General features: G+C 46.9%; 1 protein-coding gene across 2 annotated transcripts in view; it reads left to right on the top strand.

Annotated features, from left to right (window-relative positions):
• LOC106587063 (sodium- and chloride-dependent glycine transporter 2-like) overlaps window positions 1-15,098 on the top strand; it is a 58,867-nt gene that overhangs the window by 29,406 nt on the left and 14,363 nt on the right. For both annotated transcript variants that reach the window (XM_014174952.3, XM_045708893.2), the window contains exons 12-14: window positions 5,942-6,073; window positions 7,144-7,243; window positions 9,487-9,587. In XM_014174952.3, coding sequence (XP_014030427.1) covers window positions 5,942-6,073; window positions 7,144-7,243; window positions 9,487-9,587 — 333 coding nt within the window. The remainder of the gene's footprint in view (window positions 1-5,941; window positions 6,074-7,143; window positions 7,244-9,486; window positions 9,588-15,098) is intronic.

Below are 15,098 nucleotides of genomic sequence, written 5' to 3'. Positions count from 1 at the left end.
CGCACACCAAACAGGAGGAGACATAGTGCCTCATGTCCCTCACCAAGGTGGGCCACCAGTATCTCCCACTAAGACCACACACTGTCCGCTCAACCCCTGGGTGACCCGAGGAGGGAAGCGTTTGAGCCCACCGAATCAGACGATCGCGAACACCGAGCGGAACGTACTTACGACCCACTGGACACTGCGGAGGAGTAGGCTCCGTTCGTAACGCCCGCTCGATGTCCGCGTCCACCTCCCAGACCACCGGTGCCACCAGGCAGGAGGCTGGAAGTATGGGCGTGGGATCGGTGGACCGTTCCTTCGGCGTCATGGAGACGAGACAGTGCGTCGGCCTTAGTGTTCCGGGAACCTGGGATATACGAGATGTTAAACCGAAATCTCGTAAAGAACATCGCCCACCTGGCTTGACGCGGGTTCAGTCTCCTCGCCGTCCGGATGTACTCCAGATTGCGGTGGTCAGTCCAGATGAGAAAAGGGTGACGCGCCCCCTCAAGCCAATGTCTCCACACCTTCAGGGCTCTGACCACAGCCAACAGCTCCCTGTCCCCCACATCATAGTTACGCTCCACCGGACTCAACTTCCTAGAGAAGAAGGCGCAGGGGCGGAGCTTGGGGGGGCGCCCGAGCGCTGGGACAGCACGGCTCCTACCCCAGCCTCGGACGCGTCCACCTCCACTATGAAGGGCAAAGAGGGGTCCGGGTGCGCCAGCACCGGAGCGTCGGTGAACAAAACCTTCAGACGACTAAAGGCCCTGTCCGCCTCCGCGGACCACCGCAGCCGCACCGGGCCCCCCTTCATCAGTGAGGTAATGGGAGCCGCCACCTGCCCAAAGCCCCGGATAAACCTCCGGTAGTAATTGGCAAATCCCAAAAACCGCTGCACCTCCTTCACCGTGGTGGGAGTCGGCCAATTACGCACGGCTGAGATGCGGTCACATTCCATCACTACCCCTGATGAGGAAATGCGATACCCCAAGAAAGAGACGGCTGGTTTGGAAAACTCACATTTCTCAGCCTTGACGTATAGGTCATGCTCCACCAGTCGCCCAAGGACTTTACGCACCAGAGACACATGCTCGGCGCGTGTAGCGGAGTAGACCAGAATGTCATCGATGTACACCACTACACCCTGACCGAGCAGGTCCCGGAGAATCTCGTCCACAAAGGATTGGAAGACTGCGGGAGCATTCTTTAACCCATACGGCATGATGAGGTTCTCATAATGGCCAGATGTGGTACTAAATGCAGTTTTCCACTCATCCCCTCCTCGGATACGCACCAGATTATATGCACTCCTGAGATCCATTTTCGTGAAGAAGCGCGCCCCGTGAAATGACTCCATCGCCGAGGCGATGGGAGGTAGTGGGTAACTGAAACCCACTGTGATGGCATTTAGACCTCTATAGTCAATGCACGGGCGCAGACCTCCCTCCTTCCTCTTCACAAAAAAGAAGCTCGAGGAGACGGGTGAGTTAGATGGCCGAATGTATCCCTGCCTCAAAGACTCAGTGACGTATGTTTCCATAGCCGCTGTTTCCTCCTGAGACAGGGGATAAACGTGACTACGAGGAAGTGCAGCGCCCACCTGGAGGTTTATCTCACAGTCTCCTCGTCGATGAGGTGGTAATTGGGTCGCCTTCGTTTTACTCAAGGCGATAGCCAAATCGGCATACTCTGAGGGAATGTGCACGGTGGAGACTTGGTCTGGACTCTCCACCGTAGTCGCACCGATGGAAACTCCTATGCACCTGCCCAAGCACTCATTTGACGACCCCTTAAGAGCCCTCTGTCCCCACGAAATCTTAGGGTTGTGAGTGGCTAGCCAGGGAATCCCTAGAACCACTGGAAACGCTGGGGAATCAATGAGGAAAAGACTAATCCGCTCCTCATGACCCCCCCGCATTACCATGACCAGTGGCACAGTGACCTCCCTGACCAGCCCTGACCCTAGTGGTCGACTGTCTAGGGTGTGCACGGGGAAGGGTTGGTCCAACTGGACCAGGGGAATCCCTAACTTAGCCGCGACCCCACGGTCCATAAAACTCCCCGCCGTGCCTGAATCGACTAGCGCCTTAAACCGGGAGTGAGGGGAGAAACAAGGAAAAGACACTGACACATACATGTGACGGACAGGGGGCTCTGGGTGAGGCTGGTGCTGACTCACCTGAGGTGTCAAAGGAGCGCTCTGCCTGCCTTCTGGACTCCTAGGTGAGTCTCCCCAGCACCGGTCCACAGTGTGCCCTCTGCGACCACATGAGGTGCAGGAGCGAACTCCCCCTCCAGTCTTCCTGGCTGCTGCCCCCCCTATCTCCATAGGCGTGGGAGCAGGAGGGCTGGAGGGTGGAATGAGCAGGGCCCGGGTCGAACGTCCGCGGGCGGCCAGCAGATTGTCCAGTCGGATGGACAGATCCACCAGTTGGTCAAGTGTGTTGGTCGTGTCCCGACAGGCTAATTCCCGGCGGACGTCCTCCCTCAAACTACAACGGTAGTGATCTATAAGGGCCCTCTCATTCCACCCTGCTCCCGCGGCCAGGGTCCAGAACTCGAGAGCAAAATCCTGCGCGCTCCTCGTCTCCTGCCTCAGGTGAAACAGCCGCTTTTGGGCAGTATTCGATCATCCCCCGGAGGGGAGAGCGGCGGGTGAACTCTGGGTAGTTGTCCCTGGCTGAGTCCGGACTGTCCCACACGGAGTTTGCCCATTCCAGGGCCTTACCCGTGAGACAGGAGACGAGGACACTGACGCTCTCCTCCCCCGAGGGAGAGGGACGAACGGTCGCCAGGTATAACTCCAACTGGAGTAAGAAGCCCTTACACCCAGCGGCCGTCCCATCGTACTCCCTGGGGGGAGCGAGTTTCACCCCACTGGTACTGGGTGCTGTGGGTGCTGGTGGGGGCGCAGGCTGTTGACCTGCCGCGTTCAGGGAGCCGAGAGCGCGTCGGTCCCAGCTCTCCATGCACGCCAACACATGATCCATGGCGTTCCCCAGACGGTGGAGCAGGGTGGAGTGTTGGTCAACGGTTTCCTCCATGGACAGGGCTGGCGCTGAAGCTCCTGCTGACTCCATCAAGTTTTGGTGCGTGATTTCTGTCACGGGCTGGCTCGAAAAAACAACAGGAGAGGTAGAGTCAGGCGCAGGAGACAGAGAGTTCTTGACCACACTTCTTTATTCAAGACAACTGGATGTGGTCGCCAAAAATATAGGGGCGCAGCCCTTAAATTATTCTGCGGTTTTGTACACAATGAAAACAAACCACAGGCAGAGGAAAAAACCAGTACACGTTCCTATAGCACAAAACCCGGACAAGAAACACAATCACGCACAAACACATACATCCTACGCTAAACTAAATAACCCCCCCCCCTACTAATGACTAACCCAAAACAGGTGCGTGCCTACCTAGACCTAACCAACAGAAAGTGAAACAAAAAGGGATCGATGGTAGCTAGTAGGCTGGCGACGACGACCGCCGAGCTCCGCCCGGCCGAGGAGGGGCGCCACCATCCGTCACTGTCGTGACAGGGGGTGGCAGCATCATGTTGTGGGGGTGCTTTGCTGCAGGAGGGACTGGTGCACTTCACAAAATAGATGGCATCATGAGGCAGGAAAATTATGTGGATATATTGAAGCAACAACTTAAGACATCAGTCAGGAAGTTAAAGCTTGGTCGCAAGTAGGTCTTCCAAATGGACAATGACCCCAAGCATACTTCCAAAGTTGTGGCAAAATGGCTTAAGGACAACAAAGTCAAGGTATTGGAATGGGTATCACAAAGCCCTGACCTCAATCCTGTCGAACATTTGTGGGCAGAACTGAAAAAGCGTGTGAGAGCAAGGAGGCCTACAATCCTGACTCAGTTACACCAGCTCGGTCAGGAGGAATGGGCCAAAATTCACCCAACTTATTGTGGGAAGCTTGTGGAAGGCTACCTGTAACGTTTGACCCAAGTTAAACAATTTAAAGGCAATGCTACCAAATACTAATTGAGTGTATGTATACTTCTGCCCCACTGGGAATGTGATGAAAGAAATAAAAGCATTCTTAAAATAAAATGGTGATCCTAACTGACCTAAGACATGGCATTTTTACTAGGATTAAATGTCAGGAATTGTGATAAACTGAGTTTAAATGTATTTGGCTAAGCTGTATGTAAACTTCCGACTTCAACTGTATATAGTGCTATTTCTATTGTTTTTATTACCATTTTTATTATTTTATTTCACTAGTCCTGCATGTTGGAGCTCGAAGCCTAAGATTTTCACTGTGCCCTGCAATCACACCTGCATCCTCTATACATGTGACTATTAAACAATCTGAATTGTTTTCATGATGTTGTCAGCCAACTCATCTATGTTGCTAAAGTTGATGCTAAATAATTGTATTGTAATTTCACACACACACAAAATAAATTAACTTACTCCTGCAAATACACACACTGTCTGTGTTTGCTGAGCTGCATCTCTCGCCCTCTTTCTGAAGAAGAAATTCCGTATGTCCATCTTCTATAAATTGGAGGAAAAAAATTACTCAGCTATCCAGCTTTGTTTTTTCAACATATAGGTACAGTAGCTAATTGAGCTGACGTTGTCGTTACCAAAAGTAGCTAATGTCATGTTAGCCTTAAGTTAGCTAGCTAGCTTTATTAGCATTATTTTGCATATTTGGACGGTAATTGCTTAGACAGTAATTGTTAGTTAGTGATACTTGTCAGGTGGTGAACAGAGCTCCAGCTGTTGGATTCAGTGTCCAGATAGCTACTGTACTGTAATCAATTACTGTCAAAACCCTGCTCATAAAATGTGCTAGGTAGCTAATGTTAGCAGCACTGCTAGCTAGACTGGGTAGTCCCAAACATTAGTTAGTTAGGTAGCTTGACGTTATCTGTCAGTGCAGCTTTTGAGTTAACATGTTGAAATTTAAGTTACTCGAATCTGGCTTACTGTGAGGTCAATAACTGAATAACTCATCGTCTTGGGCTAACAAAATGTGCTGTAGTAGTAGCAAGCTATCAAAGTTTACCTCCGGTTCCCCTTCTCATATTTGCGCTCCCTCAGAGAATGAACAGTCGCCCAAGTGCGCCGAAATATAATTTCTTTGGACGAATCAAAAATTACTTTGGAAAACCACATTACTCCGCCTCATAAAGTGCCACTGTACACATAATTGCTGGTTTTAGCAGCACTAAAAAGGCAGGGCAGGCCAGGCCAGGGCTCATGATTGGAGTATTCATTGCGGTGTGTAATGCAGTGTTGCCTAGTTTGTTTTACACCATCCCAGCAGGGCAAAAGACTTGGGGCTGATACAAAATCGTTCGGGGCTCTAGTGACGTCAATGGTGTGTGTGTGTACGTGCGTGTGTGTCAGCTCTTGGCGGTAAGTGGCTGGGGATACTGTATTGATGAGAATTTTGGGGGGGGGGGTGCTCATGAGGATGTAGAGAAGCGGTGAAGTGGCAGATAGCTCAGTCCCATTGGGCTCCACTCTCTGTCTCTCTTTGCTCGATCTGTGTATTCATCCTTTCTTTTCTCTGCACTTGTCCTCTGGCCTCTTGGCCCCTCTTGTCATTTTCTTCTGCTCCACTCTTGTCTCATTGGTGTCTCTTTTAAACAGGTGTTATTTCTCAATCTCTGCTATCTTTCTCCTCTCTCGGCTCCCTTTGTCCATAGATACTGTATCTGTTGTGTGATTGTAATGACTCTCTCTCCCTCACTGTCATTGACTTCCACCATTGTCTCGCCTCTCTTCCTTGACTTTCCTCTCTTATCGGCCCTCTCTCACATTTCTCTTTCCCCTATCTCTCCTCTGCCCTCTCCCTTTTTTCTTTCCTCTCCTGTCCTCCCTATTGCTGCTGTCTCCCCTCTTTTCTCTTATCTCGCCTCTGTTCCCTCTTTCCTCTCTCCCTCCTCTCCTCTCTTGCCTCGCTCTTCTCCTTTGTCACAGTTTGCCACCATTGAGACCATAGTGACGTCGGTGTCAGATGAGTTCCCCCAGTACCTGAGAAAGAACAAGCCTCTGTTCACACTCATCTGTTGTGCCTGTTTCTTCTTCCTGGGATTCCCTATGGTCACAGAGGTACAGAGCACCACGCACACAAACAAACACACACACACACACACACACACACACACACACACACAAACACAGACATGCGGGAATTACACACACATGCACATACATGCTCGCACGCACACAAACTAGCATGCACGTATGCGGGCACACGCACGCATAAAACAAAGATGTATTGATCGCGTATGTCTTCACACCCCAGAGTTAATACTTGGTGGAGGCACCTTTGGCAACACGTTTGAATATTGCTGTCCATCAATGATTCCCAACCAAATGTATTGACTTTGAGCAATTCTGAGATTTTTTTATTTTTATATATATGTTGCCCTAAGAGTTGGTGCAATCTTATTCAAAATTATTCACAGTTGTTATTGCTGCCAAAGCTGATACCACCAAGGGGGTGTGAAGACATACTCAATCAAGACATGTTTTTATTTTATTTTAATTAATTGTGAAGATTGTCTATAATTGTGAGAATTATAGAAAATGTGGAGCAGGTTGTGTAGCTAAATAAGCTGGAAAAAACATCTAATTTAATTTTAGGGCAGTAGAAGGTGAAAACTGCAAGGGGTTTGTAGACTTTCATTAGGCACTGTATGTGCAGCCACACACACACACACATTGTACTTTTTAATTAATTTAATTTATTTAACCTTCATTTAACTAGGCAAGAACAAATTCTTATTTACAATGTGGCCTACCAAAAGGCCTCCTGCGTGGACGGGGCTGGGATTAAAAATAAAAATATAGGACAATACACACATCACGACAAGAGTTTACTGATGATGCGTCCCAAATAGCACCCTATTCCCTATGTAGTGCACTACTTTTTACCTGGTAAAAATGTAGGGAATAGGGTGCCATTTCGTAGGGAATAGGGTGGCATTTCAGATGTAAGCCAGTGATGACACTGGCTATGCATCACTGGTTTACATTGTGTGTGTGTGTGTGTGTGTGTGTGTGTGTGTGTGTGTGTGTGTGTGTGTGTGTGTGTGTCTGTGTCTGTGTGTGTGTGTGTGTGTGTGTGTCTGTGTGTCTGTGTGTGTACGATTTTTCTGTTCGTGTGTGTTTAACAGAATGGGATGTACATGCTCCAGTTGGTGGACACATACGCTGCCTCTTACTCTCTGGTAATCATTGCCATCTGTGAGCTGATTGGAATCTCCTACTTCTATGGTGAGTAGTAGAATAAAAGTTTTTTATTTACCTAAATATGCTTCTGATAGCTCCGGTAAAAGTTGCTCTTCGGCACAGAGCTAGGATCAGCTTAATCCTAACTGTGGTCCTGTGTGGCTCAGTCGGTATAGCATGGTGCTTGCAACGCCAAGTGCTGTGGGTTTGATTCCTGCTGGGCCACCCATACGAAAAATAGATGCACTCATGACTAAGTCGCTTTGGATAAAAGCATCTGCTAAATGGCATATACAATTATTAATATTATTATAAACATTACGAAAAAGAATGCAAAACTGCATTCAGATCATTGTCTCGGGGGGCAAATTCATCCTACTCTTATCTCACTTTATCAACGTCAGAATCAGAAAAGCCTCTTAGCCATTCAACATTGTCTTGGCTAAACAACAAACACAGAAAGCACAAGTACAGTATGAAACAGGACTTCTAGTGTGTGGTGCTTAGGTTGTTAAATCATGGTGGCTGTTTTCAAATCAAATGAGGGAGGTGTTAAACAATTAAAGTTAATGTATTTACCTGCAAATGAACACATCTCTATTCTCACAGACCTGTTACCTGTTTTTTGGTTACATGGTCTATGAAAAAACAAGATAATGAGTAGGTCTTGATCTGGGTTTTTTGTGTTGAAAATGTACAGTGTTTTTATCAACAATCCATTTCACATATAAAAGAAGACTTTAAAAAAAGACAGGTTTTGTCTGTGTAAATGGGCTATAAGAGGCTCCAGACCAGGTACCTAGGTTGCCCTTAAGCACAGATCTAGGTTCAGCTTAATCCTTAAATCCTCCTCCTAACTGTTATGATTAAAAACACCAAACAGACCTTAGATCAGTGTTTAGGGGCAACTTTATCCCTCTCCGACAGGAGTCTTGAGCACTTCTCATTCTGACCACTAGATGTCTGTGTTACCATTCTAATGGACCAATGATCAGGTCAATTGCTAAACTCTGATTTACCACCCCAAAATATCCCTGTACAACATCTATTTGCGCCTCTACCGGATGGAAACTACAAGTGTAATGGCTGCGCTCAATGCAATGGCACTTACAAATGTAGATCCTTCAAACTCCCCCAAACAGGGAAACAGATCCCAATCAAAGGTGTCTCTAAGGCAGTTATTTATCTTATAACTTGTCCCTGTGGTAAAAAATTATGTGGGTGAAGCAAAGCACGAATTAAAAGTACGAATCTCGGAGCATCGTAGCACCATTAGGTGCAAAAACACGACTTACCTAGTTGCGGCCCACTTTTTGGAAGCGAACTACTAGATTTCTTCACTACATTATATCGGCATCGAACATGTCACCCTCCCTAGGAGAGGGGGTGACCTCAACAATGTATTGTTAAAATGAGAGGCTTTAATTTAAAGACCCTTTCTCCCTTCAGTCTCAACGTAGACTTTGATCTGAAGCCATTTTTGTGATTATTGTGATTTTGTTTGTAGGCCTATGTAGCCAAATTGTATCTATTATTGCATGCTATCCGTTCATGTTTTTGTATGTTCTTCTCATATCTGAGAATTAACAGGCCACACCCGGCCATGATTACAGACACCTGTGTGTGTTCTTTGACACTTTCTAAACTAGTGACCCGCAGTGTTTGTCATTATACCCTGATGAAGACAGCATGTTTGTCGAAACGTTGGTTATTAGGTTATTCAATTATTGCATCTGAGCTCCTAGTGTGCGTCTCTCCTTTTCTTTTTCAAGTGTTCTACTCCGCTAGCCAGCAGCTTGCCTAAACAGGCGTTTCTTTCGCTACCAGGTCTGAAGTAGACCTGTGAGTATATGGAACATACTGTACTCCAAATCGTCACAGCATCAGCAGAGGTGGTTCCAGTGAAATGATTGTGTGGCTTGTGACTCAATTTGTTGGTCAATACACTGACAACAATTGTGACAATTGTCAAGCCACATTGTTTTGAAGGATAATAAATGTCCTGGGTTCTCCCTGGGAATGGATGTGCCTTGTAGGGGGCCAGTGTGGAGCTCTCTTGTCTGGAGCTCTGGGTGAATCTGGTTCACTCTCTGTGTGCGTCCCAAATGGTACCCTATTCCCTACGTAGTGCATTACTTTTGACCAGAGGCGTATACAGATAGGGAATAGGGTGCCATTTTGGATGGAGGATTTGTGTGTCAGAGTGTCTCTACTCCCCTCACCTGAGCAGTCGATTTGACTGACTCTCCCTCTTTTCCCTCCTCCTGTCTTTATTCCCCTCTTCCTAGGCCTGCAGAGGTTCTGCGAGGACATTGAAATGATGATTGGCTTCCAACCAAACCGCTTCTGGAGAATCTGCTGGGCCTTTGTGACTCCTACCATTCTGACTGTACGTGTGTGTCCCCGAACTATACAGAATGGGGTTTAGATACTCACTCACTCACTCACTCACTCACTCACTCACTCACTCACTCACTCACTCACTCACTCACTCACTCACTCACTCACTCACTCACTCACTCACTCACTCACTCACTCACTCACTCACTCACTCACTCACTCACTCACTCACTCACTCACTCACTCACTCACTCACTCACTCACTCACTCACTCACTCACTCACATATACAGAGACACAGATGCATGCCCACACACACACACAAACACACACACATAATTTCATTGCAGCCTTTTCAAATTTAGGGGCCAACATTGATTTGCAGCAGCGAGTGTTTACCAAGAAAGGGAAGAAAGCAAAATAGTTCTCCCCGACTGAAACGGAAATTGTTTTCCTCACTTTTCACCGTTATAACACAGGTTGTTTGTGCTATTCGAAATGCAGCACTCATATAGCCTACATAATGTTCTCATAACTGTGACATAACATATGCAATGGAGGCTGGTGACTTGAAAAGTTGAGGAGGAAGGGAGATGACAAAGCGTGTTTAAAAAATTGTTAAAGACAAATGATTTTAACCTAAAACGTTTAATAAAAACATTTACAGTAAAATATTATGGGGAATGGAAATGAGGGCTACTTACACAGTGTTGGGAAGGGATCACAGCAGTGATTGAATGTGGGTATGAGGCATGAGTTGAGATGTTCAGAGGCTTGACTTCAGAGGTTGAAGTGTTCAGAGGCTTCATTACAGGACAGGCTGATCCTGTATGCATGTTGGAGAAGAGCTCAACTCTTCCACTGAGGGCAGGACAGGATTTGACAGGGAAGACATAAAACAATAACACAACACATTTAAGCAAGCAGTTAAATCATCGATGTACAGTATATGTGTAATAATACGATTGTGTTAGTTGCTGGTCTACTATGATATTTATCCAAACATGAGGTCTACTTACACAGTGTTGGGATGGGATCACAGCAGAGATTGAATGAGGCCCCCAAAAAAACGGGGGCCCGGAGTTTTTCCTTATCTGGTGACCTAATCAGGTAAAACTCCTGACCCTATAGGGTAAGACAGTGATGAATCACTGTTAAGATTTTATATGGGTTATGATGGGTCCAGTTTCTCTAATCAGATCATAGTTTTAAAAAATCCTGGAAAAACTCCTGGCCCGGGGGAGGATTAAAACCCTGTCAAACTGCAGGAACCTTGTACTTGTTCATATTAATTATTTTTAGACTAGACTAAACGATGGGGTTTCCTCTACAAAGAGACAGCAACTGACGGACAATAGAACTCACAGGGCTGAGCTTGCTTTATGCTTGTTTGCATCATGTACAGTGAGGGAAAAAAGTATTTAATCCCCTGCTGATTTTGTACGTTTGCCCACTGACAAAGAAATGATCAGTCTATAATTTTAATGGTCGGTTTATTTGAACAGTGAGAGACAGAATAACAACAAAAAAATCCAGAAAAACGCATGTCAAAAATGTTATAAATTGATTTTCCGAGTCTGTAAAACCAACATGTTTTAAGCAGACCACCATAGTCCCTGTGCCCAAGAACACTAAGGCAACCTTCCTAAATGACTACTGACCCATAGCACTCACGTCTGTAGCCATGAAGTGCTTTGAAAGGCTGGTCATGGCTCACATCAACACCGTTATCCCAGAAACCCTAGACCCACTTCAATTTGCATACCACGCTAACAGATCCACAGATGATGCAATCTCTATTGCACTCCACACTACCATTTCCCACCTGGACAAAAGGAACACCTATGTGAGAATGCTATTCGTTGACTACAGCTCAGCGTTCAACACCATAGTGCCCTCAAAGCTCATCAATAAGCTAAGGACCCTGGGACTAAACACCTCCCTCTGCAACTGGATCCTGGGCTTCCTGACGGGCCGCCCCCAGGTGGTAAGGGTAGGTAACAACACATCCTCCACGCTGATCCTCAACACGGGGGCCCCTCAGGGGTGCATGCTTAGTCCCCTCCTGTACTCCCTGTTCACTCATGACCGCATGGTGAGGCACGACTCCAACACCATCATTAAGTTTGCTGATGACACAACAGTGGTAGGCCTGATCACCGACATCGATGAGACAGCCTATAGGGAGGAGGTCAGAGACCTGACCGTGTGGCGCAAGGACAGCAACCTCTCCCACAACGTGATCAAGACAAAGGATATGATTGTGGACTACAGGAAAAGGAGGACCGAGCACGCCCCCATTCTCATCGACAGGGCTGTAATGGATCAGTTTGAGAGCTTCAAGTTCCTTGGCGTCCCCATCACCAACAAACTAACATGGTCCAAGCACACCAAGACAATCGTGAAGAGGGCATGACAAAACCTATTCCCCCTCAGGAGACTGAAAAGATTTGGCATGGGTCCTCAGATCCTCAAAAAGTTTTACAGCTGCACCATCGAGAGCATCCTGACGGGTTGCATCACTGCCTGGTATGGCAACTGCTCGGCCTCCGACCGCAAGGCACTACAGAGGGTAGTACATAACAGGGGCCAAGCTTCCTGCCAACCAGGACCTCTATACCAGGGGGTGTCAGAGGAAGGCCCTAAAAATTGTCAAAGAGTCCAGCCACCCTAGTCATAGACTGTTCTTTCTGCTACCACACAGCCATAAGACTCCTGAACAGGTAATCAAATGGCTACCCAGACTATTTGCACGCCCCCCCCCCCCCCCCCCCCTCTGCTGCTACTCTCTGTTATTATCTCTGCATAGCCACTTTAATAACTCTACCTACATGTTCATAATTACCTCAACATTGACTCTGTATCTGTACCCCCTGTATATAGCCCCGCTATTGTTATTTACTGCTGCTCTTAATTATTTGTTATTCTTATCTCTTACTTTTTTTAGGGATTTTCTTAAAACTGCATTGTTGTTTAAGGGCTTGTAAGTAAGCATTTCACTGTAAGGTCTACACCTGTTGTATTCGGCGCATGTGACAAATACAATTTGATTTGCTGAATCAATATTTATCTTAAAAATGTGCTCCTATTACAAATCCAATGAATATACACTACATTCAGAAAGTATTCAGACCCTTTGACTTATGTTACATTACAGCCTTATTCTAAAATTGATTAAATAATTTTTTCCCCCTCATCAATCTACACACAATAGCTAATAATGACAAATATAAAACGGAAATATTCAGACCCTTTACTGAGGATGTTGTTGAAGCACTTTTGGCAGCGATTTCAGCCTCGAGTCTTCTTGGTTATGACGCTACAAGCTTAGCACACCTGTATTTGGGTAGTTTCTCCCATTCTTCTCTGCAGATCCTCTCAAGCTCTGTCAGGTTGGATGGGGAGCCTCGCCGCACAGCTATTATCTGGTCTCGTCATATATGTTCAATCGGGTTCAAGTCCAGGCTCTGGCTGGGCCACTCAAGGACATTCAGAGACTTGTCCTGAAGCCACTCCTGCGTTGTCTTGGCTGTGTGCTTAGGGTCATTGTCCTGTGGTAGACTACATTCAGTTTTCTGAGTGGTGTTGGAGGCTATTTTGTAAATGACATCACCGAGGTCAAGGATCGGTAGGATAGTCAGTTTTACGAGGGAATGTTTGGCAGCATGAGTGAAGGAGGCTTTGTTGTGAAATAGGAAGCCGATTTCAAGTTGCTGCAGGGAGTGCTGAGCTGTTGGCCGGGGTAGGGGTAGCCAGGTGATAAGCATGGCCAGCCATAGAAAAGTGCTTATTGAAATGATCGATTATCATAGATTTATCGGTGGTGACTGTGTTTCCTAGCCTCAGTGCAGTGGGCAGCTGGGAGGACGTGCTCTTATTCTCCATGGACTTTACAGTGTCGCATAACCTTTTGGAATTAGTGCTACAGGATACAAATTTCTGTTTGAAAATGCTAGCCTTAGCTTTCCTAACTGACTGAGTATATTGGTTCCTGACTTCCCTGAAAGTTGCATATCGCGGGGGCTATTCGATGCTAATGCAGAATGCCACAGGATGTTTTTGTGCTGGTCAAGGGCAGTCTGGGGTGAACCAAAGGCTATATCTGTTCTTAGTTCTAAATTTTTTGAATGGGGCATGCTTATTTAAGATGGCGAGGAATGTACTTTTAAAGAGCAACCAGGCATCCTCTACTGACGGGATGAGGTCAATATCCTTCCAGAATACCTGGGCCGGGTTGATTAGAAAGACCTGCTCACTGAAGTGTTTTATCGAGCCTTTGAAAAGTGATGAGGGGTGGTTGTTTGACCGTGGACCCATTACGCCCACAGGCAATGAGGCAGCAATTGCTGAGATCCTGGTGAAGACAGCAGAGGTGTATTTAGAGGGCAAGTTGGTCAGGATAATATCTAAGAGGGTGCCCATGGTTATGGATTTAGGGTTGTACCTGGTAGGTTCCTTGATAATTTGTGTGAGATTGAGGGCATCTAGCTTAGATTGTAGGATGGCCAGGGTGTTAATAAGCATGTCCCAGTTTAGGTCACCTAACAGTACAAACTCTGTAGACGGATGTGGGGCAATCAATTCACATATGGTGTCCAGGGCACAGCTGGGGGCTGAAGGGGATCTATAACAAGTGGCAATGGTGAAAGACTTGTTTCTGGAAAGGTGGATTTTTAAAAGTAGAAGCTCAAATTGTTTGGGAACAAACCTGGATAGTATGACAGAACTCTGCAGGCTATCTCTGCAGTAGATTGCAACTCCACCCCCTTTGGCAGTTCTATCTTGTCGGAAGATGTTATACACTGCTCAAAAAAATAAAGGGAACACTTAAACAACACAATGTAACTCCAAGTCAATCACACTTCTGTGAAATCAAACTGTCCACTTAGGAAGCAACACTGATTGACAATAAATTTCACATGCTGTTGTGCAAATGGAATAGACAACAGGTGGAAATTATAGGTAATTAGCAAGACACCCCAAATAAAGGAGTGGTTCTGCAGGTGGGGACCACAGACCAATTCTCAGTTCCTGTGCTTCCTAGCTGATTTTTTGGTCACTTTTGAATGCTGGCGGTGCTTTCACTCTAGTGGTAGCATGAGACGGAGTCTACAACCCACACAAGTGGCTCAGGTAGTGCAGCTCATCCAGGATGGCACATCAATGTGAGCTGTGGCAAGAAGGTTTGCTGTGTCTGTCAGCATAGTGTCCAGAGCATGGAGGCGCTACCAGGAGACAGGCCAGTACATCAGGAGACGTGGAGGAGGCCGTAGGAGGGCAACAACCCAGCAGCAGGACCGCTACCTCCGCCTTTGTGCAAGGAGGAGCAGGAGAAGCACTGCCAGAGCCCTGCAAAATGATCTCCAGCAGGCCACAAATGTGCATGTGTCTGCTCAAACTGTCAGAAACAGACTCCATGAGGGTGGTATGAGGGCCCGACGTCCACAGGTGGGGTTTGTGCTTGCAGCCCAACACCGTGCAGGACGTTTGGCATTTGCCAGAAAACACCAAGATTGGCAAATTCGCCACTGGCGCCCTGTGCTCTTCACAGATGAAAGCAG

This window comes from Salmo salar, chromosome 26 (assembly GCF_965601325.2).
Source record: "Salmo salar chromosome 26, fSalSal1, whole genome shotgun sequence".
Lineage (NCBI taxonomy): Eukaryota > Metazoa > Chordata > Actinopteri > Salmoniformes > Salmonidae > Salmo > Salmo salar.
The sequence above is the reverse complement of the archived record's forward strand: the minus strand, read 5'-3'. Positions and strand labels throughout refer to the sequence as shown.